This window comes from Rhineura floridana, chromosome 10, assembly GCF_030035675.1.
Source record: "Rhineura floridana isolate rRhiFlo1 chromosome 10, rRhiFlo1.hap2, whole genome shotgun sequence".
NCBI lineage: Eukaryota > Metazoa > Chordata > Lepidosauria > Squamata > Rhineuridae > Rhineura > Rhineura floridana.
This window is the reverse complement of record NC_084489.1, coordinates 65744086-65771957: the sequence shown is the minus strand read 5'-3', so window position 1 is coordinate 65771957 and position 27872 is coordinate 65744086. Positions and strand designations below refer to the sequence as shown.

The 27872-nt window shown below is 45.2% G+C and overlaps 1 protein-coding gene across 4 annotated transcripts; it reads left to right on the top strand.

Annotated features, from left to right (window-relative positions):
• Nucleotides 1-27263, top strand: MAP3K8 (mitogen-activated protein kinase kinase kinase 8). 4 transcript variants are annotated; one of them, XM_061587288.1, is made up of 11 exons: nt 1-277; nt 1891-1984; nt 3172-3227; nt 8048-8136; nt 10198-10562; nt 13221-13385; nt 14484-14745; nt 17971-18077; nt 20601-20753; nt 23399-23645; nt 24880-27263. In XM_061587288.1, exons 4-11 carry the CDS (start codon nt 8103-8105, stop codon nt 25008-25010), a joined length of 1464 nt encoding a protein of 487 aa, XP_061443272.1. In that variant the 5' UTR covers nt 1-277; nt 1891-1984; nt 3172-3227; nt 8048-8102; the 3' UTR covers nt 25011-27263. The 4 variants fall into 4 exon arrangements, with proteins under 4 accessions (XP_061443272.1, XP_061443270.1, XP_061443273.1 ...); XM_061587286.1 differs by lacking the exons at nt 1891-1984; nt 3172-3227; XM_061587287.1 differs by lacking the exons at nt 1-277; nt 1891-1984; nt 3172-3227 and adding an exon at nt 7195-7538.
• Nucleotides 27264-27872: the final 609 nt, after the last annotated feature.

Genomic DNA, 27872 nt, shown 5'->3' with positions numbered 1-27872 from the left:
CTGGCTGATCTCGGGACTGCAGGCTACGGGACTCCTCCTCCGGGCTTTTCAGTTCAGCGAAGGTTCAGGAGCGCGTAGCCTGCGCAACCAGTGTCTTGGGGTGCCAGGCGGGGTGAGATCGCCTTCCGGTCCAGCTCCTTCTTTCGTTCTGCTGGAGCCTTTTCTCCGCAGAAGTAACGCTGGCTTCGGAGGACAGGATTCCGGGAAGGGAGGAAGAGACCGCCCGTCAGCGAGCCCCACAGAGAGAGGCAGAGGGAAGGAGAGTGCGCGATAGCGAGTAAGCATTTAGCCGTCCACGACTTCAAAAGGGTAACTGCTCTCCATAATGGCCGGAAAGTTGCCCCCTCCTCTATTTCCCGCAGTCTTCTCCTTTAAATTATTATTTTTAATATACTGTTACCTGGCCTGAGCCTCAGATATATGGTGGAATATAGGCTCCAATGGCTGAACAGACATCTCAACTTCACAGTAGGTTTAATTGGCAAAGTGCTATATAGTTCATGCTATCACGTGTGGTGGGTGGGGAAGAGGAGATGTTACTTTTTATTCCCATTTTACAGCTGAGAAACTGAGGCAGAGAGAGACTTGGTTGTGGCATACTCCTGAATAGCTTTTGACCAGAGATGGTGCCTGGCCTTTTACCAGGGAGGTGAGGTTGTAAAGGTAGTGTCCCTCTTTTAGTGCTGTGATGCTTTTATAAATATGATTCGTAGGCTGCAATCCTCTACACACTTACCTGGGAGTAAATCCTGTTGGATTTAATGGGGCTTACTTCTGAATAAGGCTAGTTCCTTTTACCTAGAGCAGCACAGCCTTGGTGCTATTCTGATCAGATCGTGTTCCTTTGGAGATAACAGAAGCACATCTTTGACTTGAACATTCTCAGGCTGCAGCCCTATATGCACTTACCTGGGAGTAAGTTCCTATTGAACTCAATGGGGCTTACTTCTGAGTAGACACATGCATAGGATTGCTTCCTCAAAGTGATTTTACTTCAGTCAGTTGGTAAGGTGAATCTTGAAACTATATTGACCAGAAGGCAAACTTGCATTACAAAGTTCTCTTGGTCTTCTTGTAACCCACCAGATGCTCACATTGCTAGTGAAGTCAGAGGTGACTTCATTCATCCCTGCAGAGGAAAATGAATATGAGTGTGACTGGGAAATCCCCCATTCTATGTTCCACTGACTGCCAGCCTCAGACCCTCCCTCCTCACCTTTAATAGGGAAATAATAATAACAATAACAACAGCAATAATATTACAGCATTGTTGTAAGGACTGAACTAGAATGTGTGAACTGCTTTTGAATGCTATCTGGATAAATGCTACGTACTATTAAATTGGCTTGGGATCAGACTGTGCATATCTTTTATAGCAATTCTGTGCAAGCAGTCCATGGTAAGAGAGTAAGTGTGTACCTGTAAAATTGAGTGTCTGTCTATATAAAATAGTTGTTTTTAAGAGAGATCAATTATTGCATGTTCTTATGAAGAAATGATAATTTGGCAGCTGAATTAGTTCTTCTCCCACTGCAAATAAAGAAATACATACCTTTGCATCTATCTGAGGCTACTGAAGAAACAGGGGATGTAGAAGATATTGGTTTTTGCTGTGTTTGCTAATAGTTGTACCTGCTTAGGTGCTTGAGAAACACCAGTTTTGTCCCAGCAATATTAACCCATTTTCACACCGCTCCTTTATCCAACCGCTCCTTGCTTAAACCATTGAAACAAACTTATTCTAAAAGTACAGTGCACTGCGACCAAACATGTCAGCTGATCATTATTTAAAATAAGGTAGTTTGGCACCATTTGCTAAATGGACACTCTTGGCTGGAAATCAATGGGACAAGTTGGCCATGGCTTAACTTTAAGTCCCATTTATTTCAGTGGGAGCTAAGTGCAGGCTGCTAACTTAGTCTGGATCCAGGTCTCTCAGCTTGATGATGGTGCCATCAATGTACACAATACTTTACTGAATAAGGTAAGCAAGAAGGAGGGGTTCCTATTCCAAGCAGGTTGCAATATTTTAATAGTGAAGAGGTAACTATGAAAGGAAAACAGGCAAATGTAACAAGGAATGAATATGAGTGAATGCAGCTACCTGTACATAGGCTTAATTTCAGTGGGAGGTGAGCACTAAGGGGTTAAGCTAAAGGCTTCATGAGAAAGGTAGGTTTGGAGGAGGGATCTAAAGGAGGTATGGGGAACCTCTGGCCCTCTGGATGTTGCTGAACTACAGCTCCCATAATCCTTTGCTATTGGCCATGCTCGCTGGGGCATATGGGAGTTGTAGTTCAGCAGCATCTGGAGGGCCAAAGGTTCCGTACACTGAATCTAGAGGAAGAGAGGGAAGGGGGTAGCACCACTTAGGCCAGGGGTAGCCAATGTCGTGTTCTCCAGATGTTTTGGACTAAAACTCCCATCAGCCCCAGCAAGCATGGCCAGTGGTCACAGAAGATGGGAACTGTAGCCCACAACAGTGTTGTGTAGTGGTTAGAGTGTTGGACTAGGACCTGGGACAGCAGGGTTCAAATCCCCACTCAGCCATGAAGCTCACTGGGTGACCTTGGGCCAGTCACTGTCTCTTAGCTTAATCTACCTCACAGAGTTGTTGTGAGGATAAAATGGAGGTAGGGAGAACCACGTATGCCACCTTGAGCTCCTTGGAGGTGGGATATAAATGTACTAACAACAATGACTTCTGGAGGGCACCACGTTAGCTACCCCTGACGTAGGTGTTTTGAGAGAGAGTTCCAGATGCACCATATTGGGTTGGGTCCAGATGTGCTCCTGCTTAGACCAGACTCAGTGAAATCGATGGGGCTTAAATTAGTTATGATTAAGGGAGCAATCGAAACCCAAGATCCGCCAGGAGGAGCCGAGTTTGGAATAGGCAAATCTCTGGCTGAGCCTGGACTGTGCCAGCTGAATTCCCTCATCCCGACTCAGCTGGAGATACGTTGGCATAAGTCCTCCATCCTGGCTCAGCTGAGGCTCAGCCGAAGGTGCCAGAGCTGAGGCAGGGGTAAGTCCTGAAAACGGGGCGTGACAGAATGTACCCCTATTCCAAACTCCGTGACATGACTTTGCAATGTAGCCGAAGTTACCCTGGCAAAAGTGGAAGTGTAAGTCAAACTTTATGTTACAGGCTTGTATTCTCTCTGCCAGGCTCGAGCTGTCTTAGGTGGCAGCGGCCCCACTCCCGGACAGAGTTTGGAAGAGGGGTGAGTTATGCCTTGCATAAATTCTGCCGGCTTCCTATAGTTCAGATTGCTCTGCTCATCTAGATTCTACCCACTCTTTCCATATTAGCACAGTGGAAGGAGGTTAGTGAGCAGAAGAAACGTGATGGGGGGTGAAGCGTTGGCAGTAGCTGAACCCATAAGAAAAGTCTGAAGAAGCTGCAGAAGGTCCCTTTCCATTTTTATTGGGCTCCCCCTGCATGACAGGTGTTGCATCCGTGAAGGGGACACCTGTGCAGGAACAGGAGCTCTCCTGGGGGAACAGGAAAATGAAAAGTTGCCTTTTCAGTTTCTTTGGGTCATCTCATGGAAATTTTGCAGGGGAATTTTTGGCTATTTCTCTAAGAAGTACTTTTGAACAGGACATGCTGCTTAGACTTGGTGCCTTTGCCCCTTGAGGAGAACTCAGTGGTCAAACGCATGCTTTGTATGCAGAAAGTCCCTGTTTCCACCCCCAGCATTGCAGCTTAAAAGAAGCTCAGAGCTGGGGCTGATGGGAGTTGTAGCGCTACTTCTGGCACCAGCTTGAGATTTTGGAGAGCAGCTATTGGTTGAGAGTACCGTGGCAGTACGAGGCTGGATGGACCAATATCTGCCAAGCTGAAAGGGAGCTTTCTTTGTACATATGCCCAGCTGGGAAACACGAATGGTTTCCCCTGTTAAACCATTGTCTTCCCATTCTGGGTGGAGTGGGTAGAGATATGCTGCCAGCTGCAGTCTCCGATGTCATGTCTTTCTGGATGCCCCAAACCTGAATCATCTGCAAGGTGTTTATCTGATAGGAGTGTGTGGCATGAATCAGATTTGTGGAGAAATGTGGCAAGGGAGAGGGAATATGCTTGCCTCAAATTAGGTCATGCTTCTGCTCAATGGGGACACACATGGGAATCTCTGTCCCAGATAAAGGAATGCTTGCTTATGCCTCTCTTAATAGCTCTGCTGGTCAGCTGCTCCAGGACAGAGCTAACTGGAATGCCGCCTTAATGGAACGTGCAACTCTTCCACCCCATCCTGTGGTGAGCATCCTCGTGTAGCACAGCGGCAAGGCTCCCTTGGGCAGTCCAAATAGGAACGGAGGAAGCTGCCTTACACTGAGTCAGACCCCTGTTCCATCTTGCTTGGTGTTGTCTACACCAGGTGTGGAGAACCTGTGGCCCTCCAGAGGTTGCTGAACTACAACGCCCATCATCCCCTGGGCCATTGGGCATGCTTGCTGGAGCTGATCGGAGTTGTAGTTCAGCAACCTCTGGAGGGTCAAAGGTTCCCCCACAGCTGGTCTTCACTGACTGGCAGCAGCTCTCCAGGGTTGTTTGTTTGTTTATTTATTTATTATTTGATTTATATCCCTCCCTTCCTCCCAGCAGGAGCCCAGGGTGCCAAACAGAAACACTAAAAGCACTTTAAAACGTCGTAATAACAGACTTTAAAATACATGAAAACAAAACATCTTTAAAAACATTTTTTTTAAAAGCTTTCAAGGCATCTTAAAAAAAGGTTAAAAACATATTGGTTTTTTTAAAAAAGGTTTAAAAACATATTAAAAAGCAATTCCAACACAGATGCAGACTGGGATAAGGTCTCAACTTAAAAGGCTTGTTGAAAGAGGAAGGTTTCAGACAGGGCTCTCTCCCAGCCCTACCAAGATATGTCGAGGATTGAATTTGGGACTCTGCCTCTGAGCTACGGCCCTTCTCCAAATGCTACGGCAAGGGGTTGCCCAAACGAGCATTTTTCCAGGGGATTTGGTGCTTCATAGTGCTTCACTGTGCAACCAACTCAAAGGATCAGATGTGCCTCGGTTGGCCTGGAATGACCTCTCCCACCTTCTCCTCAGCAAAGCTCCTTATCAGCGAGTGAGAGAAGGATACTTGGAAAAGCTGTCTTGTGGATTTCTTTGGTGGCGTTGCTTCAGAGTCAGCTTAGAAAGAGCAGGCTATACCGATGCAAGAGTCTGTGTACACCGGGGGTGGAGAACGTGTGGCTTGCCAGATGTCGTTACACTACATCATGCCTGGCTGTTGATTTTGCTATCTGGGACTGAGGGGAGATGGAGTACAACAACAGCTGGAGGGCCACAGGGACATCACTTCTGCTCTCCCTCATAGCCTTAAACTGGTTTACCAGTCATTCCCTTTCTTCAGGGAATCCTGGGAGTTGTAGTTCTGTGCAGAGAGGCTAGAGATCTGAGCACTCCACCCAAACTACAGGACACCGTTATGCTAGCATAAAGATGATACAATTTGCAGTGTGTATATCTCCTCTAACAAGTGGCCTGACCATTTCCAGTGCTATTGGGGCTCATTCTGCACAGACATAATATCAGAAATCCATGGGTTGGATTTTGAGAACCACAAACAGAGGGAAACTCACAGAAAGGGACTGCCCCGCTCCTCACCTACCCTCTTCTGGAGAGTCCCCCAGCCCTGAGGAGTGACTAGTCAAGATGCACAAAAGATACAGTGGGGAGGAGGAGGCAGGTAAGTCTCCTTTCATGGGTTTCTTCCATGGGTTTTACTGTGGATATGCAATGTATCAAACACTGCCACTCAGACTCTGCAGCAGTTGTAGTTCTCTTGAGTACAAGGAAGCTATGACGAAAAGATCAGACATGTCATTTTGTAAGATATTATCTTTTGGAATGATGAGGTCTAGGAACAGTTTTCGGTTTATCAGGTAAACATAATTCTCTTTCTCGTAGATGAGAGGGGAGATATATATTTCAAACCCTGTGGTGTTGAAGGATTTGTATTAAAATGCAAACTTGAAGTCTTTTTGACTAGCCTACACTGATACCTGGTGAGGCTGAGTAGTGTGTATGTGTGTACATACATACGCATTCCGCTCACCAGGTATTGGTATATATATCTGGCTTGTGGACCTAATTTGGCCTTCCCATTTGGCCCACCAGGCCAAATTTCAGCCAAGCCATGCCCACCTACCCTACACCTGCTGTCATGTATGGCATCCATTGTGGGGCAGGTAAAAACGTGGTTCAGCCACAAGGGGGCTTGCAGGCACTGTCAATCAGCTGACCAGCAGTGCCTGCAAGCCCTATGCACTGCACTATGCAAGACAGCACTTTGAAAGGGTCTTCTGGAGACCCGACAGTCAGCCGATTGTCAGGTCTTCAGAAGCCCCTTTCAATGCACCCAGTGCTTTGAAAGCACAAAAAAGGACACACCTGATGTCTTTATAGTGTCAGGTGATTGACAGGTGGGTGACTGCTCACCTGTCAAACTTGGCCCGCAAGGGGTAAGGGAGATAACGCTGTGGCCTACCAGCAAGATCCTGTTCCCCACCCCTGTGCTGGATTTCTAGTCTGCCAATGTGAAAATCCACTTGCAGGACCAGCAATCAAAGTTGTAAAAGTCTTTTTTTAAAAAGTCAAAGCACCATCAAAACACAGATTAGGGGGAAGTTCCATGTGGAAAACTTGGGGCTTCCCATCTGTAGAAAACTGGGTGGAAACAGCCTGGGGGGGGTCTGTTTACTCAACTGGTAAGCATTGCATCCCCTATGGAAGAGTCGAATGTGCTTTCAGATACAATCAGGGAAACAATTAAATTCTTTAAAAAGAACAGTGATAAGTCTTGCGATATACCCATTCACTGTGTGGGCAGCACAAAATCTAGGAGTTGTTGACCCTGGAAAACTAAGAAAATTAAGGTGGGGCATTTCTGGTAAAAAGCTATTTCTAGTAAAAAGACAGAAGTCTCAAATCTTGTGCTCTGGTTCAGAATGATGCAAGACGAAAGGAAGAAAGCTGACAGTGAGCGATGCTCCATTTCCCCAGTTTATATATGACTGTGGCCAAGCATGTTCAGCCCTACCTCTTCCCTTTTTTGATTTCTCACCAGAGACTTCCTATCTACAGTGTGCAGATTGCAGATGGGCATGTGGTGCTGAGCCTTTTTTGCAAAGGTGCAGTAGGGTCTGCAACTCTTAGCCATCTGACTTGGTCCTTTAGCATAGATTCTGATGGGTGTTTTTTCCACGTATCCTGTTTAAAAGCATTTGCCAGAAGGCTTCCACAGCTATGCACTGAGTAGAATGAAGATAAGAATCTTGGCCAGAAACTATACCTAGGCACGCCACTCCAGCTAGGCACGCTGCACTGCATGGTGGCTTCAGTAGATCATGTGTCACCTGTCCGACCTTGGGAGGAGTTAATTGATCTCTCTCTGCTTCTCTGTGTCACTGTCCAGTTCTTCATTCTTGTCATACATAGACACATGTGGTTGTATTAAGCAAGCCTGGTGAGTCAAGAGACATTTGTCTTCAGCTAGAATGAAGGTAGGCATAGTTTTTGAATTGTATTTGAAAGTGATGGGCAGATGGGATACAATTTAGACCTGTTTCAAAGGAGGGTCCATCTCCATTCCTTTCTGGAAGTCCGAGATGGTCAGATCATCTTAATTTGTGTATCTTTCCATCAGGAATTCCCCTTTTCTCTGGACTTCTGTTTCTTCCTATGAGTTCAGTGCCAGATGATCTTACAAGAATGAGGCTGTTCTCCAGAGAAGCGTGTGGCTTCTTAGAAGTTCTGTGTTGTCTTAGCATAAGCAAATGGTAAAGCACGTACCCTCACCTGTGTTGGTGGAAAGGTGTTAAGATGTAGTATGACTATGACTTGACTTCTGCATTTTTAAATGTAACACCAGTGAATAAATCTGTTTATGCAGCCAGCAATTGCTCGAGCCCAATTTCCTTTTTACCAATGTGTGTGTTGTCTATGGAGATTATATGTTGGGGAATTTCCAGATACCTGATTGTCTAAAATAATGCAATCCTTGTTTTTTCAGGTTTTTAAGGAGTGTGTTGTGAATAGGAAGGTTCCTTCTGATTGTGGACTGGGAAATGCTTTTAGTTGACATGTCAGTTTTGGATTCCAGTAAGTTCCCCTCCCTTCCCCAACCCTCTTATTGAAACTATATCAAGAATCATGTAGAAAACAAAGCAGCTACAAACTGGAAACAAAACAGAGGAAGAGTTACCACATGCGATATGATCACTGTACAGTTGCAGAATGATTTTGGTAGGCTCCTGCATGGAGTCTTGCAGGGTTTTTTAAAGTTGCACAACATATTGCTGAAATGCAGTTTTTTGATGACAAATTGCATAATGCTTATACTGTTTCAGTCGCTGTATGAGGTTCTTTGATTGTGGTGGTGGTGGTGGTGGTGGTGATGGTGATCATGACTTTGGTCATGGTTAGGAACACAATCCAGAGTGATCCATGCTGGTTTTCCTTGTACTGCAAAGGAAGGATTGTGGTGTCTCTCGGGATCCAGATGCCTTCTCCTGAGGTAGCACTTCTTCTACTGGGATATTGCAGTTTCTCAGCCCAGAGCAGAATATCTTGTTGCTGGGAAATTGCTGTCCTCCAGATGTCATGGACATTGCTAATTTGACTGCAGTGCATGGATTGGGATGCCTGGGATGCTGTGGGCACTCATTGGCTAGTGCCTGTGAGGTGATGAACAACACGAGACACACCTGCCCCATGGCCTGTGCAATCTTTATACATTGTCCTAATCCTTTTCTTTGCTGGATGAGTGTCCTGTATTAGACTACTCCATCAAGAGCATTTGCACAGCAGAAAGGGGTGGGGACAGACATGGAGCTCTAGGCAGGTTTCAACCAACAAGTGAAAAAGGTGGCACGGGGCTTCCCCAGCCCCCAGCATTTCCCTGGTAGTTTCCCCCCCCTCATACTGGGAAACTTGAGCAGCCATTGTCACAGACAGCCCACACCCTCTTCTTCAGTATAGCAGCTGCTGGCTGAAGTCAATTTTTCAAGCTCCGCTGGCAGATGTAAGGTGGATATGAATGGAGGGAAGTGTAGGACAGATTCTCCTTGAGGAGGCAGCTTACAACAGGGTATTGCTTATTTTGCAGAAGTAGCAGGACAATGTAAGGACAGAGTCCCACAGCAGCAGCAGCCACCTGTGCTGCCTCCTAATGTGACGAATTACGCCAAGAGTGGGGAACTTGTGGTTTTCCAGATGTTGCTGAAGCACATCTCCCATCATGCTTGACCACTGGCCAAACTTGCTGCGGCTGATGGGAGTTGAAGTCTAACTTCTGGTGGGCTACAAGCCCCCAACCCTTGAATGACACAGTGAGCCACCTCCCTCGTAGGGTTGTTCCAATCTCTTTTCCCCCTCCCCTGGTAGCTATAAGCCTGATCAGCCAAACTTGTGCCTCTGGTCCACTGACCTCAACCATTTAGGGTCGCTCCTGCAAGCACGGATCCTTGATCCTTTTTTGTCTGTCACGTCAGAGAACACCATCCTCCCATTGCGTTTGTCTAGGGATGGGAAACCTGCGTCCTTCCAAATGTTGTTGGAGTCCAACTCCCATCAGCCCCAGTCAGTGTGGCCAATAGCCAGGGATGATGGGAGTTAGTCAGGCCACACCGAGAGGGCCCCAGGTTCTCCATCCCTGAGGATGTGAGCTTGTTGTACTGTAGTACTATTGGTACAGCTAGCTGTTAAATCTGCTTTTGATTGCCCTCTGCCATGTAGAGTCCCATTGATTTCAATGGTTGTTTAATGCACAGTTAATATGCAAGTCCTCTTGAATTCAGTGGGACTTAAAAGCATGTGTAACTCTGGATTATGCCCACTGTAAAGCAACGTCTTATGGCTACTTAAGCCCAATTGCTTTAAATGAGACTTGCAGCCTGATCCTGTACGTATTTGTTTGAAAGTAAGTCCCACTGAGTTCAATGGACTTACTTCCTAGAAAATATATTTGATTCCAACCTTATGTACATATAACTGTGTGCAGGGCTGCAGCCTATGAGTGTATCGATTGCATAGGTTTTCAGTGTACAGATATAGTACGTGTGTTCCAACTGCATTACTTCCTGTGTTGAAATGTCTTAGCTGTCCTCTTGAACTAAGTGTGAAGTATTCTACTTTTTGTTTTTTGTGGTTTGCCATTTACAGGTAGAGTAAGGGGAAGAGGACAGACAGTAATGGAGTATATGAGCACTGATAGTGACAATAAAGAGGAGATTGACTTACTGTTAACAGACTTAAATGTGTCTGAAGTGATCGACATCATGGAGAACCTTTACCCAAATGGAGACCTGGCAGTTTACAAAGACAGCCTCCTCGGTCTGTGTCCGGAGACTAACAAAAATGAGGAGCGTGCGGAATCCATACTGTTCAGTGGAAGGGAAGTTTCGTTGTTGTCATCTGTCAAGTACGGGACCGTGGAAGATTTGCTTGCTTTTGCCAATCAGGTGTCCAACACCGCAAAGCAAATTTGCCGGCCCAGAAGACAAGAGTCTGGAATCATATTAAATATGGTACGTTCTTTTCTTGAAATGCTGGCTGCACATGACTTAAGGCAGTACACCTCTGAATATCAGTTGCCGGAAATTGCAGGAGGGGAGTGTGCTGTTGCGTTCAGGTCCAGCTTTCAGGCTTCTGTAGGCATCTGGCTGGCCACTGTGAGAACAGGATGTTGGACCAGATGCGCCATTGGCGTGATTCTTATTGCTATTGAAGACCGTGGGATTTGCTAATAAACCAATAGTCTCCATGATCAACTCTAACTGGATTATGCTGGTTCATGGATTGGATGATACTTTGTCCTTAGTCCAGCCCATTTCAGAGAAGAGTGAGAGAGTGCCTGTCTTCCCTGCCCATCTGGTGCATTTGACCTGTCTCCTATATCCCCACATGGGCCCATAACGTTCAAATACGGTCTAGCTGCGTAAAATGCACCATGCATGAGCTAAAATCATAGGAAGCAAGTCAGATTACTGGCCCATCTAGCAGTGGCTCTTCAGGGCTTCGGACAGGAGTCTTTCTTTCTGGATGCAAAGCATGTGCTCTTTTGCTAGGCTTCAGCCCTTCTCCCAACATTGTCATTTCCTAAATTTTATTGAAGAAATTGAACAAACAGTTTTGATTTTCCACATATAAGCTGCATTCAGATGTTATAGCCCCATCTAGAGAGGAGGCCTCTGTACCAAGTAGGGGTGGAGGGATCTGTCAGTTTTGGTTCTCTCTGTTTTTCATCTTTCTAATCTTAAATTCAGTTCTCCACATTTTTGCAGCAACTTGCAGATTTTAAAAAGAAATCCTCATGAAAAGTTTTCAGCATTTTAGTGCAAATTTGTCCTAATAAATATATATCCCAATATATTCATTTTGTGCACACTTTCCCCTAATATATGCATTTTTGGTTAACGTTGCGTGGTTGGAGAACTGCATTGCAAAATTTGGATAAATGTGAATTTTGAAGGCTGGCTGTGTTTCGGTTCTCATATTGTTTCGGACACTGCACATTTGATAAATTCAGCTTTAAATGTGAACTGAATTGAATGTCTTGCCTATTCCTAGTGCCAAGTGGATTAGAGAATAGGTGTGCTCTCATCCCTCACCATGAGATGAGCTTGACTAGGGGACAAGTATTGCTTGTCCATATTTCTGGTCCATGTTTCAAGCCACACTAAAAATGAACACTATTTTTCAATTGCAAACCCAGATCTTAATCCTGTCTCTGTGTGTGTTTGTGTGTGAGAGAGAGAGCAAGAGAGTGAGAGCGAGAGAGCCTTATAAAGTAACTAAAAGTTATGTCATTGCAGCTAAACTGTTGTTCTGTGCTTGGGCAGTCAGATAGAACTAGATGGGTCTGTCCAGCTGTTTGGGAAATCTTTATTGCCTCCCTTGCATCCGTTTATGGACTGTACAGCTTTAGGATAACTGCTCTGAATGTTGTGGACCAAATCTGCACATACATGGCAATGGGAAGGTATCCTGACACACACACACACCCCGCCGAGAAGTCTCATGGCTCTTTGAACTTATGCAGTGCAAAGGAGAAGAAAATGGCAGCATGTTGTGCAAACGGCAGCTGTTGCATTAGAGTTGGGATGTTGGCCCCTTACACTGGATCCTGTGAGCAGCTTGGCTTCAAAATGCATCTTGAAGTTTGAATAGGATCTTGATTAACTCATTAATTAATGCCTCTTGGTTGCCCGGATAGAGACGGGTGTGTGTGCAGAAACCAGTCTACTGTAAAAAGGTAAACTATGATGGCCATTGCTTCACCCACTTTTGCCTCTTGGCTCTGCCCACCACTGGCATGTGGTCCTTCGGCTGAAAAAGTCCCCCTCCCCCGATCTAACCAAACAAGTGACTAAAGCATTGCAGCCCTACTCAAGACAGTTTTTGCCTTGCACTGTGGGTGAACCTTCCAATGCAATGCTTTAGCTGATGCTAAGATGCTTGCAGTTTCAAAGTACAACTGAAATCCATGTGACAAAATTAGGCCTTTATTCTTATCTGCCTTGAATATTTCAGGAAAGTTGGTTTCTCCCCAGTCCCTTGTCCAGCCTCTGATGGTAGGAGATGCTGGAATGGTTTGCTTACCTTCTCTAACCAAACCCACAGCTTTGTGAAGCAACAGGCTGGCAGGTTCCAGGAATGAGCAAACAAGCCACCAGGTGGACTCATTACGCAAGTCCATCAGTCAAGCTGTTGTTGCCAGACAATTAAGTGCAACTTAGGCTCTATGGGAGGCTAATCACTCCCTGGATTTGTAAATATTTCCAGAGTGAATAGAATGCTTCACATGCTGTTCCCATTTGATCAGTCTAAAGAGAGATGGCTCCTTTGTGTCATGAGGCTTCTTTGTATTGGGAAGATGAAATCAGGCAAGGTTAAGTTCTCCTTATGGGAAGGGCTTATATTAGCTCAGTGGCAGAGTGCATGCTTTGTGTGCAGAAGATCCCAGGCATTTTCCATTTAAAAGATCTCACAAACTGGTCTGGGGACAGGGTGGCTGTGAGACCTTGGAAAGCCATTGCAAGAATAGATAGTGTTGGAGTAGGTGAGGCTCATGGTCTAATTTTGGAAGGTCAACACATGTGTCCAATAAACAGATCTGTCTTTATCAAAGTATAAGTTATTCATGAAAGATTAATTCCTCCCCACCATCGATTTTTTCTTAACAGATCAGTCCCAAAAATGGGCGCTATCAGATTGACTCAGATGTGTTCCTCTTTCCGTGGAAGCTAACCTACAGAAATATTGGGACTGACTTTATTCCACGAGGAGCTTTTGGGAAAGTATACTTGGCACAAGATACAGAAACCAAAAAGCGAATGGCTTGCAAACTGGTAGGCTCCTAGGATTTCCTTTCCGAGTGTCTGTTATACATGGGGACCATACTAGGGGCAATTAGATTTACTTTCTGCCTTCAGTTTGCAATAATGGGGGCTGTTGTGTTGTTTCCTTTATGATGGAAGAACAGCAGTTTAAATGTCATTTCTCCAGCGTGCACATCTCATGCACTCAGATATGTGACTGGAGCTCCATGCAAGCAGGGTTTTTCCCTATTCTCTTACGTTTTGGGGTATGTGTGTTTGGGGAGGCATTATTAGATGATGAATTGCAGTGATGGTTATGGAATCCCAGGAGTAGATGCAGCAATCTTGTTGAAGCTAAAAAAGGCCAGGTCTGTGCCTGTTTCCAAAAGATATAAGCCTTGGATCTATAACACCATGTTTTACAGTAGACCTATCTGATGGGATTATATTTTGAACACTTTCCTCAATGGTTGCATGGCTGACTCAGATGTCATCGTAATCAATTACTTAAACCACTAGTCTACAGTTCTGCTTGCCACCCTCGCTGTGGTGAGTGTTCTGTCGCCCTCTGGCGAGGGTGATGATGAGGTAACCCCCAGCCTTCTTCTCTAACTCACAGTTGGGGAGGGGTGGCAGCGGGTGTCCCTGCAGTTGTGCTGAGTGTTGGGTGTGCTGTACAACTGGCAAAGATTTCCAATCCCTTTCCAGCTGAGGAAGGTTGGGAGTGTTTTTATTGGGTCTTGGGTAGCAGAGGTCCTTGAAGTGTCAGCCCAAGTGGTGCCAAGACTAGCCCCAGCCTCTCCTTCTGGCTCCAGAACTGGGGTGCTGGATGGCTCAGTTGCTCAGAGGAAAACAAGCCCCTGTTCCCCACACTGTGAAACTTTGGCCACTTGTTTCCCCCCTGTCCCCTTTGGCAATTGGCCCACTGCCATTTTGTGAGCCGTTTGTCCCCTCTACCTCTTTTCTTGCCTTTTTAATAAAATGTTTCAATATTATGAGCTTCACTGCCTCCAGACGAGTCTGCGAGAATGGAATCTCACCTCACTGGTGCAGGATCATGTAAGCTTGTGTGCCACCAACCTTTGCTCTGTCTGCTTTACTTAATCTGTCTTTATTTCGGCACTCTAGGTCCCGGTGGAACAGTTTAAGCCATCAGATGTTGAAATCCAGGCCTGCTTCCGCCATGAGAATATTGCTGAACTTTATGGAGCCATTTTGTGGGACAAAACAATCCACCTCTTCATGGAAGCAGGAGAAGGAGGCTCTGTCCTGGAGAAGGTGGAAAGCTGTGGGCCTATGAGAGAATTTGAAATCATTTGGGTGACGAAGCATATCCTCAAAGGGCTTGAGTTTCTTCACTCAAAGGGAGTTATACATCAAGATATAAAACGTATGTTAGCATTTCCTTTTAAAGAGCTGAGTCTCCCCTTAACCTAGTAGCACTGTATAGTGTTCAAGGCCTTCAGTTTAAGCAAGAGTGGAGAACTCATGGCCCTCCAGATGTTGTTGAACTCCAACTCCCAGCAGGCCCCAGTGAGTTTGGCTAATGGCCAGGGATGATGGGTGTGGTGTGGCAACACCTGGAGGGCAACAGCTTCTCCATTGCTGGTTTACAGCTTAACTATATGTTAGTGCTTTATACATTGTTCTCCAAATAATCCTGGGTTTTCTTGGAAGGTTATTTGGGATTTATCACTGAGATACCTTAAGTAAATATTTATGCCCCCAGCTTTCTGACAAAATGGATCTACAGAGTTCATTGATATAATGAAAAAAATGAAAGCTACATCTTAAAAATTACAGCTGTAAAAAATACACCAAAGCCAAACAAGGCATGGGAACACCTGAGTCTCTATAACCCCTTCTGACAAGCCTTCTGAAATGGCAGAATATTTCACCAGCTACCATAAATGATGGAGCCCAGTGAGACTTCCCAGGAAGAGAGTTGCACAGTTTTGGTGCCATCACAGTAAAGGCCTTGCCTTGTGCAAGCTGCCTTGAAAACCTAAATGGTTGAAAGGCAGGTTATCAATCTGTTAATAAGTAAAATAATAAATACTCCTCCAACGCACCTCAGGGAATGGGCATACAGAATGGGGCAGATGGTGAGTAATGACGACAAGCTTCCTTTGAAAAAGAGTCTCCTGCTGATCTTCACCTGCAATGCACAGACACAAGAGGGTGTTTGGGGCCTTTTAGGAGCAGCGTGCCCTGTGTAAATGAAGTGTCTACAATATGCCCCAGAATTCACCCACTGCAGTTCTTGAAGCACTCTCAGTCAAGCAAGTGGTCCTTACAACACCATCCTATGCATGTCTACTCAGAAATAAGTCCCATTAAGATAATTGAAGCTTACTGCCAGGTGAATGTGTACAGGATTGCTGCCTAAAGGTAGAAAAAATGGGGAAAACAGCTACGTTGTTCTCTCACTTTAAAAGTAGATTGTACTCCTCTTCTGCATTTATCATTTATTTCTTAACAGATAATAATAACAGATAATAATACTGATCTCTTAACAGTATTGCATGCTGCATACTAGCAACATCCTCTGGGAGCAAACAACAACAATACAAACTTTGGGACAGAGAAATAACACCAGCTGAGCAAAACTGTGGCCTCATCTGCACTATACATTTAAAGCAGTATCATGCCACTTTAAACAGTCATGGCTTCCCCCAAAGAATCCTGGGAACAGTGGTTTGTTAAGCAGTTAAATAGTTTAAGTAGTTTGTTGGGAGTTTAGGAAACCCTCATTCCCGTTGCAGAGCTACAATTCCTAGAATGGTTTAGCAATCAATCTCTCCATTCCCAGGACTTTTAGGGGGAAGCCGTGTCTGTTTCAAGTGGTAGGATGCTGCTTTAAACATATTGTGCAGATGGGGCCTGAGTTTCATTTAGGTAGATTGGGTAAGAGCGCCAAGAGAGAAGCAAATACCAGTTTTGGAGGGCGCTGTTGACCCATACTTTTCTTTTTCTGCATGTCGCAGCCAAACAGGAAATGCAGCAGAAGCTGGTTTCAGTTCCAAATTGCCACATTACAAAGGCAAGGCTATCAACTGGGGAAAAAGCCCTTTCTGGCTATGCTCCCTCTACATCTATAGCTTTAGGCCAGGTTTCGTAAAAGGAGCCTCATTAAGAGAGGTGTGTCCTCTTGAAATGCCATGAAGTCTGGTGTCTTTGGGGACTCCTTTGTGGAGTTTATTGCCCTCAAAGGCTTCAGCTTCTGTTTTTTTACCCTGGAGACTCAAAGCTGCGTACAAGCTCTTGTGTGTTTGCTTTTTAAAAAAATGTCCTGCTTCAGTTGTTTTTTAAATTATTGTTATTTTCAAACCACTTGTTTAACTAGCATATTTGTGGATCCATCTGTGTTCTTCAAAATGAAAGGAGCTCAAAAGTGGAAATGCCTGAATCCTATCAGGTTTAAAGAATAGCTCAACAAACAGGACTCCCAGCTACCTCCCACAGCCATTGTTTGGCTTTTGTGCATTTAGACATAGGTGCTTGCAATAATAATGAGGATTATAACAATGGCATTCCTAGCTATTAAAGATACTTAAGGCATAATCATGCCATTTTGCATTTATATAGCGCTTTAGAGCCTTTGAAGGACTTTGCACATGTGATCTTAATAGTCCTTACATCAGCCCTGCTGTATCATCAATACTGCTGTGTTGCAGGTGGGAAAGCTTGCTTAAAATCACCTTGGGAGTTCATGGGTCAGCCAGGACTTGAATGAGAGATGGAGGACCAAACTCTCCTTCAACCTGGGCTGCTAATCTGACCAGGAAAACAGAGCTGGGGTAGAGGGAGTTAACTCTCTTCCTCCCACCACCACCACATAGTTTTTCTGTTTTAAATTGCCCTCAAGTTGTTTGGCCCTGCTGGGGAGAAAAACATAGGTGCCTGTATTATGTCCTGTAGCTATTACCAAAAAGGGACCTGTGTATTTTGTAAAACTATATTCCATGATCCATCTTTGGGCAGTGGCCAGGGCCACAATACCACAGCAGGGCTCACCAGGCATTGTGATGCTACATTGGGGTATTGTGGGAATTAAAAATGGCAGCTCGCAGACCCAGCTACTTAACCCTGCCTTGAGCCAAGCAGCTAGGTCTGGAAGGCACTATTTTTAAGTGCCCAGAATGTCTCCAGTATAGAGTCACCTTGGGCCTTTGTGGAACATTTGGCTGGGAGCCCACTGAAGGCCACTTTCCCAAGGGCCAAGTTTGAAAATTTTGAAGTCCCTTCACTTGGCCTTGTTCTCTTCAGCCTCTAAAAAAGCTCTGTTAAGGCATTCTCTCCACACAATTAGCAATGGCATGAGGGGGAGAGCAGGGCCAAGCTGCCCCCCTGCGCCCATGAGTGTGGGGGAAGCCTGCTGTGCACATGTAGGCTTCCCCTGTGATGTGGAACTCTGTGTGATCAGGGCTGGCCTCCACTGTTAATTGCATGAAAGGGATTGCCACACAAATGATAAGGTTTTATTTGCATGTAAAATGTGTGCTGGCTGCCTTCCTCACAGTCTCTTGCCTTGAGGTGTTTTCTGGGTTTAAAGCGGATGTTGGAATTTTCCCTCCAGAGTCCTAAATGCTCATCTCTTCCCTTTTGTTTCTAGCCAGCAACATTGTTTTCATGTCAACCAAAGCAGTTCTCGTGGATTTCGGTCTCAGTGTTCAAATGACGGAAGATGTATACTATCCCAAAGACCTCAGAGGAACAGAGGTAAGGACTATGCACAAGAAGGAAGCCTTGCTGCTCCCTCTTCCTCATTGATTGATTGATTGATTGATTGTATTTGTATACCGCCCCATAGCCGAAGCTCTCTGGGCGGTTTACAGCAACTAAAAACATCAAAAACAAACATACAAATGCAAAACACATCTTTTAAAAACAATTTAAAACACAATTTAAAACACTTGAAGCAATTTAAAAAACACATGCTAAAATGCCTGGGAGAAGAGGAATGACAGATGAATGGAAAAGAGCTGATTTGGGGGCATAATCCAAGGGGAAAGTCTACTGTTGTCACTTCTACTCTGCAGCTGTAGTCTCTGTTCAGACATAATGCCAAACTGTGGTTTGGTGCTGCTATGTTCACAAGCCTCAGGCTCAAGGGTCCCTCCTTGCATTGCACTTTCCCTGACTTCCTCTTTCTTTTTTATAGCAAACCGCAGTTGGACATTACATCCAAACTGTGCAAACAATAGTTTGCACAATCCATAGTTTGCCAAGCCAAAACTGGAAACTCGCTTCACACCATGGTACAGAGGGGGATAAGAGCATGGTATAAACCCAAGGCTTAGCCATGCAGCACCAAACTGATCTGAACTCACCCACCCCAACTGTAGTTTGGGGAGGGTTTTAAAATTCCTTGTATTAGATATCCAACCCCTTTCCCAAAAGAGCATTGCAAAGGGTTCCCTTGCTGGGAGTGATGCCAGTGAAACAGATTTGAAACTGAATTGTTGTTGTTTACACTCACCCTAATTCTCCTTGATCAGCTGCCCTTAACTCGTTCCAGGAAAATTGATAACTCCACTATGTGAGAGCTTAGCACTGACCCTGAGTGGCAGCTGTTTGCTTGCTTGCTTCTCTTTAGAGAGCTTATCTCTCACTTTTCAAATTGATAAAATTCTCAAGGTGTCTTACAAACGAAGATGAAGAGGTAGACGTTTATTATAATGTAAAATAAAAATGCATAATAAAAAGAACAAGAGAGAGCAGGATAAGAACTGCATAAAACTTCGAGAGGTGCAATAGAAACTTCAGTCTTAGGAGCAGCAGTACAAAATCAATCGCAGGTCAGTCCAATCACTTTGACGTGATGCTTAAAGTTAAATTAGTGATGGTGCCAGGAGGACATCCCTGGGGAGAGAATTCTACAACCGGGACACCACCACAGCGAAGACCCTGTCTCACAGCAGCCAGCATTTCGAAGGCAGAGGCATCTCAAGAAGAGCCGTGGAAGAGACTCTCCAGTATCTGGATGGGTTCCCATGGGAGCAGGCAGTCCTGGGCATCCTGCCATTATTGCCATGCCTGGTTAAGCAACCTGGCTAAATATTTGGTTGGATCCTGAGTACGGAGAGAAGCGAAATGTGTTATGAAGACTTGCCCTCTACAGGGCAAGGTACCCTGCAATGATCTCCAGGAAGACGTTGTAATGGGATTCCCTAGGAGTAACAGCGGCAGCATACAGCAGAGCCCAAGGAAGTTGAGACAGTCAGGCTAGGAACAAGGGGGACTCGCAAAGGATATCTTTGCTTTTGTGCAGCTAACTAACCAATTCCCAGTTAGGGCTGTGGACCCACATGCCCAAGTCTGGGGGCTTATTTGGCCCCTCTGTGAGTCTACAAATTTGTTGTGCGAGGACGGACTGTGGAATGCATACAGATATCCTTAATTTAATACTATAATCTATGACAATGCAGTTTAGCCTCTATCAGTACTTAATGCCAGACTATAATCTACAGCAGTGGTCGGGAACCTCAGGCCCCCGGGAATCAACCATGGTTTCTCGATTTGGCCCGCAGAACCCTTCCTAGGCCACACCCCTCACTGGCCCTGCTTTGCCGCCGCCCCCTTTTGCCTGGCTAGAATATGTCCTTGAACGCTGATCATTCCTTTTGCTTGTCGGTATGGAGGACAGAGAGGGGTGGGTGAGTGACACTAGCCTGCTGTACAGAGGTAAAATTCGTATTTGTTGCTCTGCCCATTTTTGCCTCTGGCCTTGCCCGCCATTGGCATGTGGCCCTCAGAAGGTTGCCCAGAAGGGAATGTGGCCCTTGGACTTGAAAATGGTTCCCCACCTCCGCCAGGGGTCTACAGCTTACCAAAATCATGTTTCCTGCTATTGGAAGTAACAAGTAATCCTTAGTGGCTACTCACACCCAAACTGGCTACGTTTGAGAGCTTGTGTGGGGCTTGCTGGCCCATTCCCCTCCCTCCATCTGGTGCCTCCCCCGCTGTCTCACTCAGGCTCTGCACGGCCTCTGAAGATCCGCTGGGACAGGAGTGGGGAACCTTTGCTGCGGAACGACAACTCCCATCAGCCCTAGCAAGCATGGCCAGTGGCAAGGGATAATGGGAGCTGTAGTTCGGCTGCATCTGGAGGGCCGCAGGGTCCCCCACACCTGTATTTAAAGAACAAAGCCTCCTCTCCTGCCCAATACTTGTTAACTGTCAGGATTCAGGATGGGGCAAATCTGACATGGGAGCTAATTTCCCTCTGGATTCCATTTGCAGATTTATATGAGCCCAGAAGTGATACTCTGCCGGGGCCACACTACAAAAGCCGACATCTATAGCCTGGGAGCAACCATCATTCACATGCAGACTGGCATCCCACCGTGGGTGAATCGATACCCTCGCGCAGCATACCCCTCCTACCTCTATATAGTAAGCATCGACTCCGGCTGGATGGGCAATGGTTCTGTGATGACTGAGATACCAGTTTCCAACCCATCACTCTTTTGGACAGCACTTTAGGCTTGTGGACTTCCTAGGGGTATCTGGTTGGCCGTTGTGAGAAACAGGATGTTGCATCAGCTGGGGTCACATCCATGCCTTACCCTTAAACCACATTTAAAACACATGGCTTCCCCTAAAGAATCCTGGGAACTGTAGTTTGTTAAGGATGCAAGGAATCATAGCTCTGTGAGGTATAAACTGTGGCTCCTAGGATTCTTTGGGGAAGCCATGACTGCTTAGAGTGGTATAACTAAATGTTTGGTGTGGATGTGACCTAACATAGGAAGGGGCCTTACGCCATGTCAGATTTATTTGTCCATCTCAGCTCAGTATTGTCTACCCGAAGTGGCAGTGACTTTCCAGGGCCTTGGGCAGAAAAAGGTCTTTCCCATCACCTGCTACCGGATGCTTTTAACTGGAGATGCCAGGGATCAAACCTGGGACCTTCTTCATGCAAGCCATGTGCTCTGCCGCTGAGTTATCGCCCTTGTCAGCTACAGAAGGGCTTGTCTTTGGATGTTACCAAGGGCAAAACTACGGGTTGAGTCACACTGTGAAACTGGCACTGGCCACACCCAGAGTGATGACACAGGGTTGTATTCAGTGCTTGTCCTACTCAGAGAAGACCCATTGAAATCAATTAACATGACTAATTTAGGTTCATTTATTTAAGTAGATCTCCTCTGAGTAGGTCTTAGTTGAATATAGCTCACAACGAGTGACATTTCTAGATGTTTTTCTGACCCCAGAAAGGCTGCCCAGGAAGGATGGCATGCAGAACTAATTCTCACTGTGGCACAAAACAGGTGTTATGTTTGAGATCTGAAATTGGATCTCTCAAGTGTGTGTGTGTGTGTGTGTTTAAAAAACTTAGAAGTTATGGGAGACTCCAGTTTTGATCAGAGCAGCAACTTGTGTGTGTGTGGACACATCCTCCTCCCCATCCAACTGCTATTAGCCTCACTTGGAAGAACAGGTATGATGCAAATACCTGTTTTTTCCATCCCAGCAGAAAGAGGAGGAGAGGGTTTCATTTGGCAAAGTGGCCCAGGAGAAAGGGTTAAACCAGCCTTTCCCAACTAGTGGGCCACCAGGTGTTGTTGGACCACAACTCCCATCAGCCTCAGCCAGCATTGCCAATGGTCAGGAAAGATAGGAATTGTGGTCCAACAACATCTGGTGGCCCACTAGTTGGGAAAGGCTGGGTTAAACCCTCACCCAGCACCACTGCCAGGATCAAAGCTGAAGCCCTCCCCATCAGCTGCTTTTTTTGAAAGGAGGCTATGTCTCCTCTATATCTCCCCCCCCGAATGTGGCAAATCTGTACAGTCTTCACACCCATTCAGATTGCAGGTGGGGCTTCACCTGGTGGAATGCATCGTCATTGAAAAAAGAAAAAAACTGGATGTTGAAAAATGGAAAGCAGGTTTTCTATATGGAGGATTTATTTGCAGGCAGGCAAGTCTACAAAGGAAGCTGGAATGGTGCTGTGCTCACTATAAGCATTTTTTTTTTTTGCATTCTTGCTGAACTTGGTAAACTTCCATGGGTTTGTGGAAGTATGAACAATAAGGGGAATGACGACTTTTGTTTGTCTTCGATTGGAGTGGGAGGGAGATGGAAACTGCAAGCCATGAAGTTCGCAGGCAGAATGTGAACTTGGCAAAGGAACTCGCCAGTAATGAGCTCAAATACCCACGGCTGTCCCAAGATTTTAGGCCTTCCAAACTGGAGCTACGCAGGGCATCAGCACCACTACAATGCCAAGTGCATGGGGGGTGGGGGAATCCCAAAGATTAATTCATTAAAAAAAAAAAAACTTCACTTTTCTCTAAAGGATTCTTTTCTCCAAGAGCACAAATAGAGCATCTTTTTTAAAATAAATCTTGGTTTTCTTCAAGCCAGTAACTCAGTGGTAGAGCATCTGTTTTGCAAACAGAATGCCTCAGCTTCAGTCTCTGGCATCTCCAGATAGGACTGGGAGGGACTCCTGTCTGAAACCCTGGAGAGCAGCTACCAGTCAGTGCAAACAATATTGAGCTAGATGGACCCGTCGGACTTGACATAAGGCAGCTTCCTACTTTCCCGTGTTTGCATGGTGAACCTGAGGTGTTGAGCCTCTGCATGCCGGCGATCAATGTCCTTGGGAGGCTGTGTCACATTTCCAGCACTCAAACAAATGTTTGCCCAGACTGAATCAAATGCGCTTCCTGGTCATGTCAGTCAGTGCTCCTCTTGGACCTGAACACTGGGTCATTCCTTTCATCTCTTGGTTGCTCTGTGCTCATTCGCCAGCATTGCAGAGCTAGGATTGCAGACCTCTGGATGAACTCAAAGCCGGTCTTTAGGGTTTGCCATTTCACTGTGAAACTGGCTCACTTTCCAGGTTTGCCGTGGCTCTCCGTTGCAACAGTAACAGAGTGGCAATTTTCCAAAGCATGAGTCAGGGCGAGGAAATTCCTAGGGCGGTAACCTTCGTATACAAATTTATCTCTCAAAAATTCTTTCCCCCTCCTTAGTTAGCATCATGTTAAAAACTGCCTGCTTTCTCCCCCAACCCCTTCTTTTGGTAGATCCATAAACAAGCACCACCTCTGGAAGACATCTCTGAAGACTGCAGTGCTGGCATAAGAAAGTTACTTGAAGCCGCCTTGGAAAGGAACCCAAACCAGAGACCCTCTGCTACAGAGCTACTTAAACATGAGGCCTTGCATCCACCAAGGGAAGAACAGCCTCGGTGTCAGAGCCTGGACTCTGCTCTCTTTGAAAGGAAAAGGCTGCTGACAAGGAAGGAGCTGGAACTGCCAGAAAACATTGCTGGTACAAAACTGATCTGCCTACTCCTGCCCTCTGGAGGTTGCTGGACTCCCAGCTCCCATCAGCCCCAGCCAATGTGGCCAGTGGGCAGGGATGATCGGAGTTGTAGTCAGTGGCGGTGGGTCAGTGGAATCCACTTTGGGTTTTAGTCCCAACTTTGAATGAGGTGGAAGCACCTTGGATAGCTCCTCAAAAGTTCAGACTAAAACCCAGAGCAGATTCCACTGCCCCACTGACATGGAGCCAGCCACCAGCCTCCACTGGTTGTAGCCCAGCAACATCTAGAGGTATCCGATCCCATTTCTAGCAGAACAGGATGTATAAGGAAGGTGACAGGGCTATGGAACTGAGCCAGTGTCACATACGAGCTGTCGGTCAAGTTGCGGGTCTGGGTGGAAGTGGAGGGATGAGATGAATATGAGAGACTGATAGATATCTTTTCCTTAATGTTTATTTTTTTAAAAAACACATGAGCCAAAGTAATCCCATGATTTGAATCCAGCTTTTAAAGCAGCAATAGGCAAATGTGACGAAATTATGTCTGACTGTCCAGAGATTTCTCACCAGCATCCTTTTACTATAGTCTTTCTAAGATGTTTGCTAAAACCTACATAGTATGGTGATGGCTGGCAGTATCCTAGCACTTTAACAGGGCGATCCTATGCCTGATTATTCAGAGATGAGCCCACTGCATTCCATGGGGTTTAGAACTGTGTACGTGTGTTTAGGATTGAAGCCATAACCTTTTTATACACTAACTGTTCTTCAATGGGCCACCACTGCCTTTTGAGCTTACAGCATAGGTGGCTAAGCTAGGGTAAGGTCTGAAGGTACATGAGGTCACCACCTTGCTGAAGCTAAGCAGATCTGGGTCTTGTCAGTGCCTGGATGGGAAACCGCCTGGGCACCACATGTATGCCGCCTTGGGTTCCAGGGTGAAAGAAAGGCGGGGTATAAATATAATATAATAAGCTGCAGCACAGAGGAAGGATTTGGAGTATCTGCACTGAGGATGCCTGAGTGAACCTGGCCTGTGAGTTTTTTTTGGGGGGGGGGTTGCTTTTGCAAAGACTGCTGATTTATTATTTTCCTGGAAAAGAAGCATATTTAGTTAGCTTAAGCAAATAATGACAAAAACAGCAACAACCATTAACCATCATCAATTGTTCTAAAATGGGTCTTTAGGTATAATATCATATAGTGATCTTTCTCCTTTTAAAAAAATATTCCTTGTCAGATTCTTCCAGTCTTGGGATTACCGAGGAATCAGAACTGCTAAAGAGACAACGGTCATTGTATATAGACATTGGAGCACTGGCTGGCTACTTTAACATTGTCCGGGGACCAACAACACTAGATTACGAATAAATATGAGGATCTCTTGTGCTGGACAAAAGGAGATAATTCCTCTTATACAACTACTTTTGAAGAAGAGTGCAATCTGCTTTATCACTTGAAGGATTTATAAAGCTAACCTTCCGGGAGCTCTGACCAGTTTATATTCAGCAAATATAGGAAACAAAAACAACAATAGATTGTTTTGCAGCTAGCCAACAAAAACAACATTAGATTGTTTGTTTTGCAGAAAATATTGCTGGTATATGATGTGCGTCTTGTATATACACATCATTTGAATAATGTTCAGTCTGTATAAATGTAAAAACGCATGTGTGTAATATGCATTAGGGGGTGGGGGAGAAAGACCTGATTGGATCAGAATAGTTAAGCTAAGCTGCACTTGGACCCTCATTAAGACTCCTCAAAGTCTTCTAGTTAATAATTGTCATGATGCATGTTGGATTGGCTCTACAGCTTTGTCTAAATAGAGCCTGCTTCCGAGAGCTGTGCGGCTTTTTATAGAGCTGCGCTGGCTGTGATGACTCCTTCCACTTTGCAAGTTCTGGGGTTATAACAGGAGCAAAGAACCTTTGGCTCTCCAGATGTCACGGAACTGCAACTACCATCAGCCCGAGCAAGCATGACCAACAGCCAGGGATGATGGGAGTTATAGTTCAGCAAGAGCTGGAGGCCCAAAGGTTCCCCGCTCCTAGATTATAGTATTGGGCTGGCTTCCCTGAAGGCCTGGAGCATTGTTGGTTGGGGTGCTCACCCTTTTCTGCCCCCTCTCTCATCCTGCTAATTATTGCTTGGATCAAGAGGCAGCTCAGTGACCCACAAATCAGCACAGCGTGAGCATCTCTGCTCATCTCCACCCAACCGCCCACTTGTTTTGCCGATGGCTTGTTTTGGATAACAAGGAAGGCAACTCCCTACCTATTGTCCCCTCCTGTTACCTCCCTTGGGTTCTTTGACATACTTCCAAGGCTCTCCTGGCGTTGCTGATTTGATCTTCTTGCTATTAGGCTGAGAACTTGCCAGCCTGGGCAAATCATCTGTGCTTTTGTTGCCCTATGTACATGTAGGAATACTCAGGGTTTTGTGTTGTTTTTTCCTTCAGCTAAGCTGGGACACTGACAAAATTTTGAAAACCCTGGTACATGGGCCAAGAACACTGGGTTGGATCCAGACTAAGATAGCTGAAATTAATGGGAGTCAGTACAAGTCATCATGTCTGAGTTGTTCCATTGATTTCAGTGGGAACTAAAGCTGCAATCCTAACCCCATTTACCTGGGAGTAAGCCCCACTGAAATCAACAGTACTTATTTGAGTAGACATAGTTAGGATTGTGCTGCAAGGTCAACTAACTTACAGTGCAATCCTAACCATGTTTACTCAGAGGTAAGTCCCACTAAGTTCAGTAGGAGTTGCTCCCTAGTTAGATGTCAAAAAATAGCTGTGGAGCCTTCTAAGTATTTATCACTGGCTGGTTGACTCCAGTGGTTTTAGAGCAGACTCTTAGAATTGGAAACCAGAAAGCGACTTGTAGCTATAGGCATATCTCATAAGGTTTGTAAATGGTAGGGTGCAGTCGAGAAAGCACTTGCATTTTAACTGACAGTGCAATCCTGTACATGTCTACTCAGAAATAAGCACCACTGAGTTCAATGGGGCTTATTCTGTCTGTGATTGCTGCCTGAATTAGGCATACTGGGTTCAGTTTTCCAGAAGGTTTTCTTGCACAAAGCTCATTGAAATGAATGGGAGATGTGCAAGAGCAGTCGTGCTAACTTACGCAGTTTGTACATCCAAAGAAAAGAGTAACGGTAAACATGAGCCACTTGATGTATAATGTTGGTATTAGAATATTGCAGCGTGGTAGGGAATTTATGCCAGGTCTGATGGTAATTTAATTTATGGCTGTGGGGCTCCATGTTTGTTGAAATAAACATGTGTTTGAATGCCATGAATTATATCTTATTTTTTGTTCCTATGGAAAAAGACTTCCTTTTCTCTTGAAGATGTTGAATACATTTTAAAGTGATGTTTTAGATGGCAGTAAAACTGTTTCAAGAACATAGTTTGGTACATCCCATGGGATGAATATGTAAACTTTTATAAAACAGTACTAAGGATTGGTGTCTCTTTTAAGCATCTGTTTTTTGAAGATGGTATACTATGTATTTTGTAAATAGAACTGTTCATGAAATGTTATCTGTTTTAAAGTTTATATTTAAGACTTTTTGTATACACAATATATTTGCATTAATTTCTTCCACTCCTGATTCCCATAGGACTGGATTAAAGATTTGAAGGAATAAATCCATATATTTCTTGTGTGTGTTTATTCTGTCATTTATCTCTGTGTGTGTAAAACAGTTGCATTATGTTGCTTCGCTCTATCTCCCTTTTTATTGTCAATTCTTGTCTATTTCAAAGTTGCTGGGAGGGCCATCACTAAAGCAGGTATGGGGAACCTTTAGCCCTCAATGTGATGTTGGACTACAGTTCAGTAGTGTGAATTGAGAGCCAGTGTGGTGGAATAGTTAAAGTGTTGGACTAGGACTTGGGAGACCAGGGCCATGAAGCTTGCTGAGTGACCTTGAGCCAGTCAGTCTCTCAGCCTAACCTACCTCAAAGGGATATTGTGAGGATAAAATGGAAAGGAAGGAGTACATGTATGCCACCTTGAGCTCTGTGGAGGAAAGATGGAATATAAATATAAGAATAAATAAATTCCCATCATCCCTGACCATTGGGTATACTTGCCGGGGCTGATGGGAGTTGTAGTTCAGCAACATCTGGATGGCCAAAGGTTCCCCACGCCTGCACTAGAGGAATTCATCTTACCATTTCATATAATAAAAGACTCCACTGAGACCCCTGGCCTC

Excerpts from the sequence above, each read along its gene's own strand:
- MAP3K8 (XM_061587286.1), top strand. The coding sequence starts at position 8,103 with ATGCTTTTAGTTGACATGTCAGTTTTGGATTCCA. Across the intron at positions 13,386-14,483 it reads AGCGAATGGCTTGCAAACTG|GTCCCGGTGGAACAGTTTAA; the intron begins GTAGGCTCCTAG and ends TCGGCACTCTAG. Across the intron at positions 20,754-23,398 it reads ACCCCTCCTACCTCTATATA|ATCCATAAACAAGCACCACC; the intron begins GTAAGCATCGAC and ends TTCTTTTGGTAG.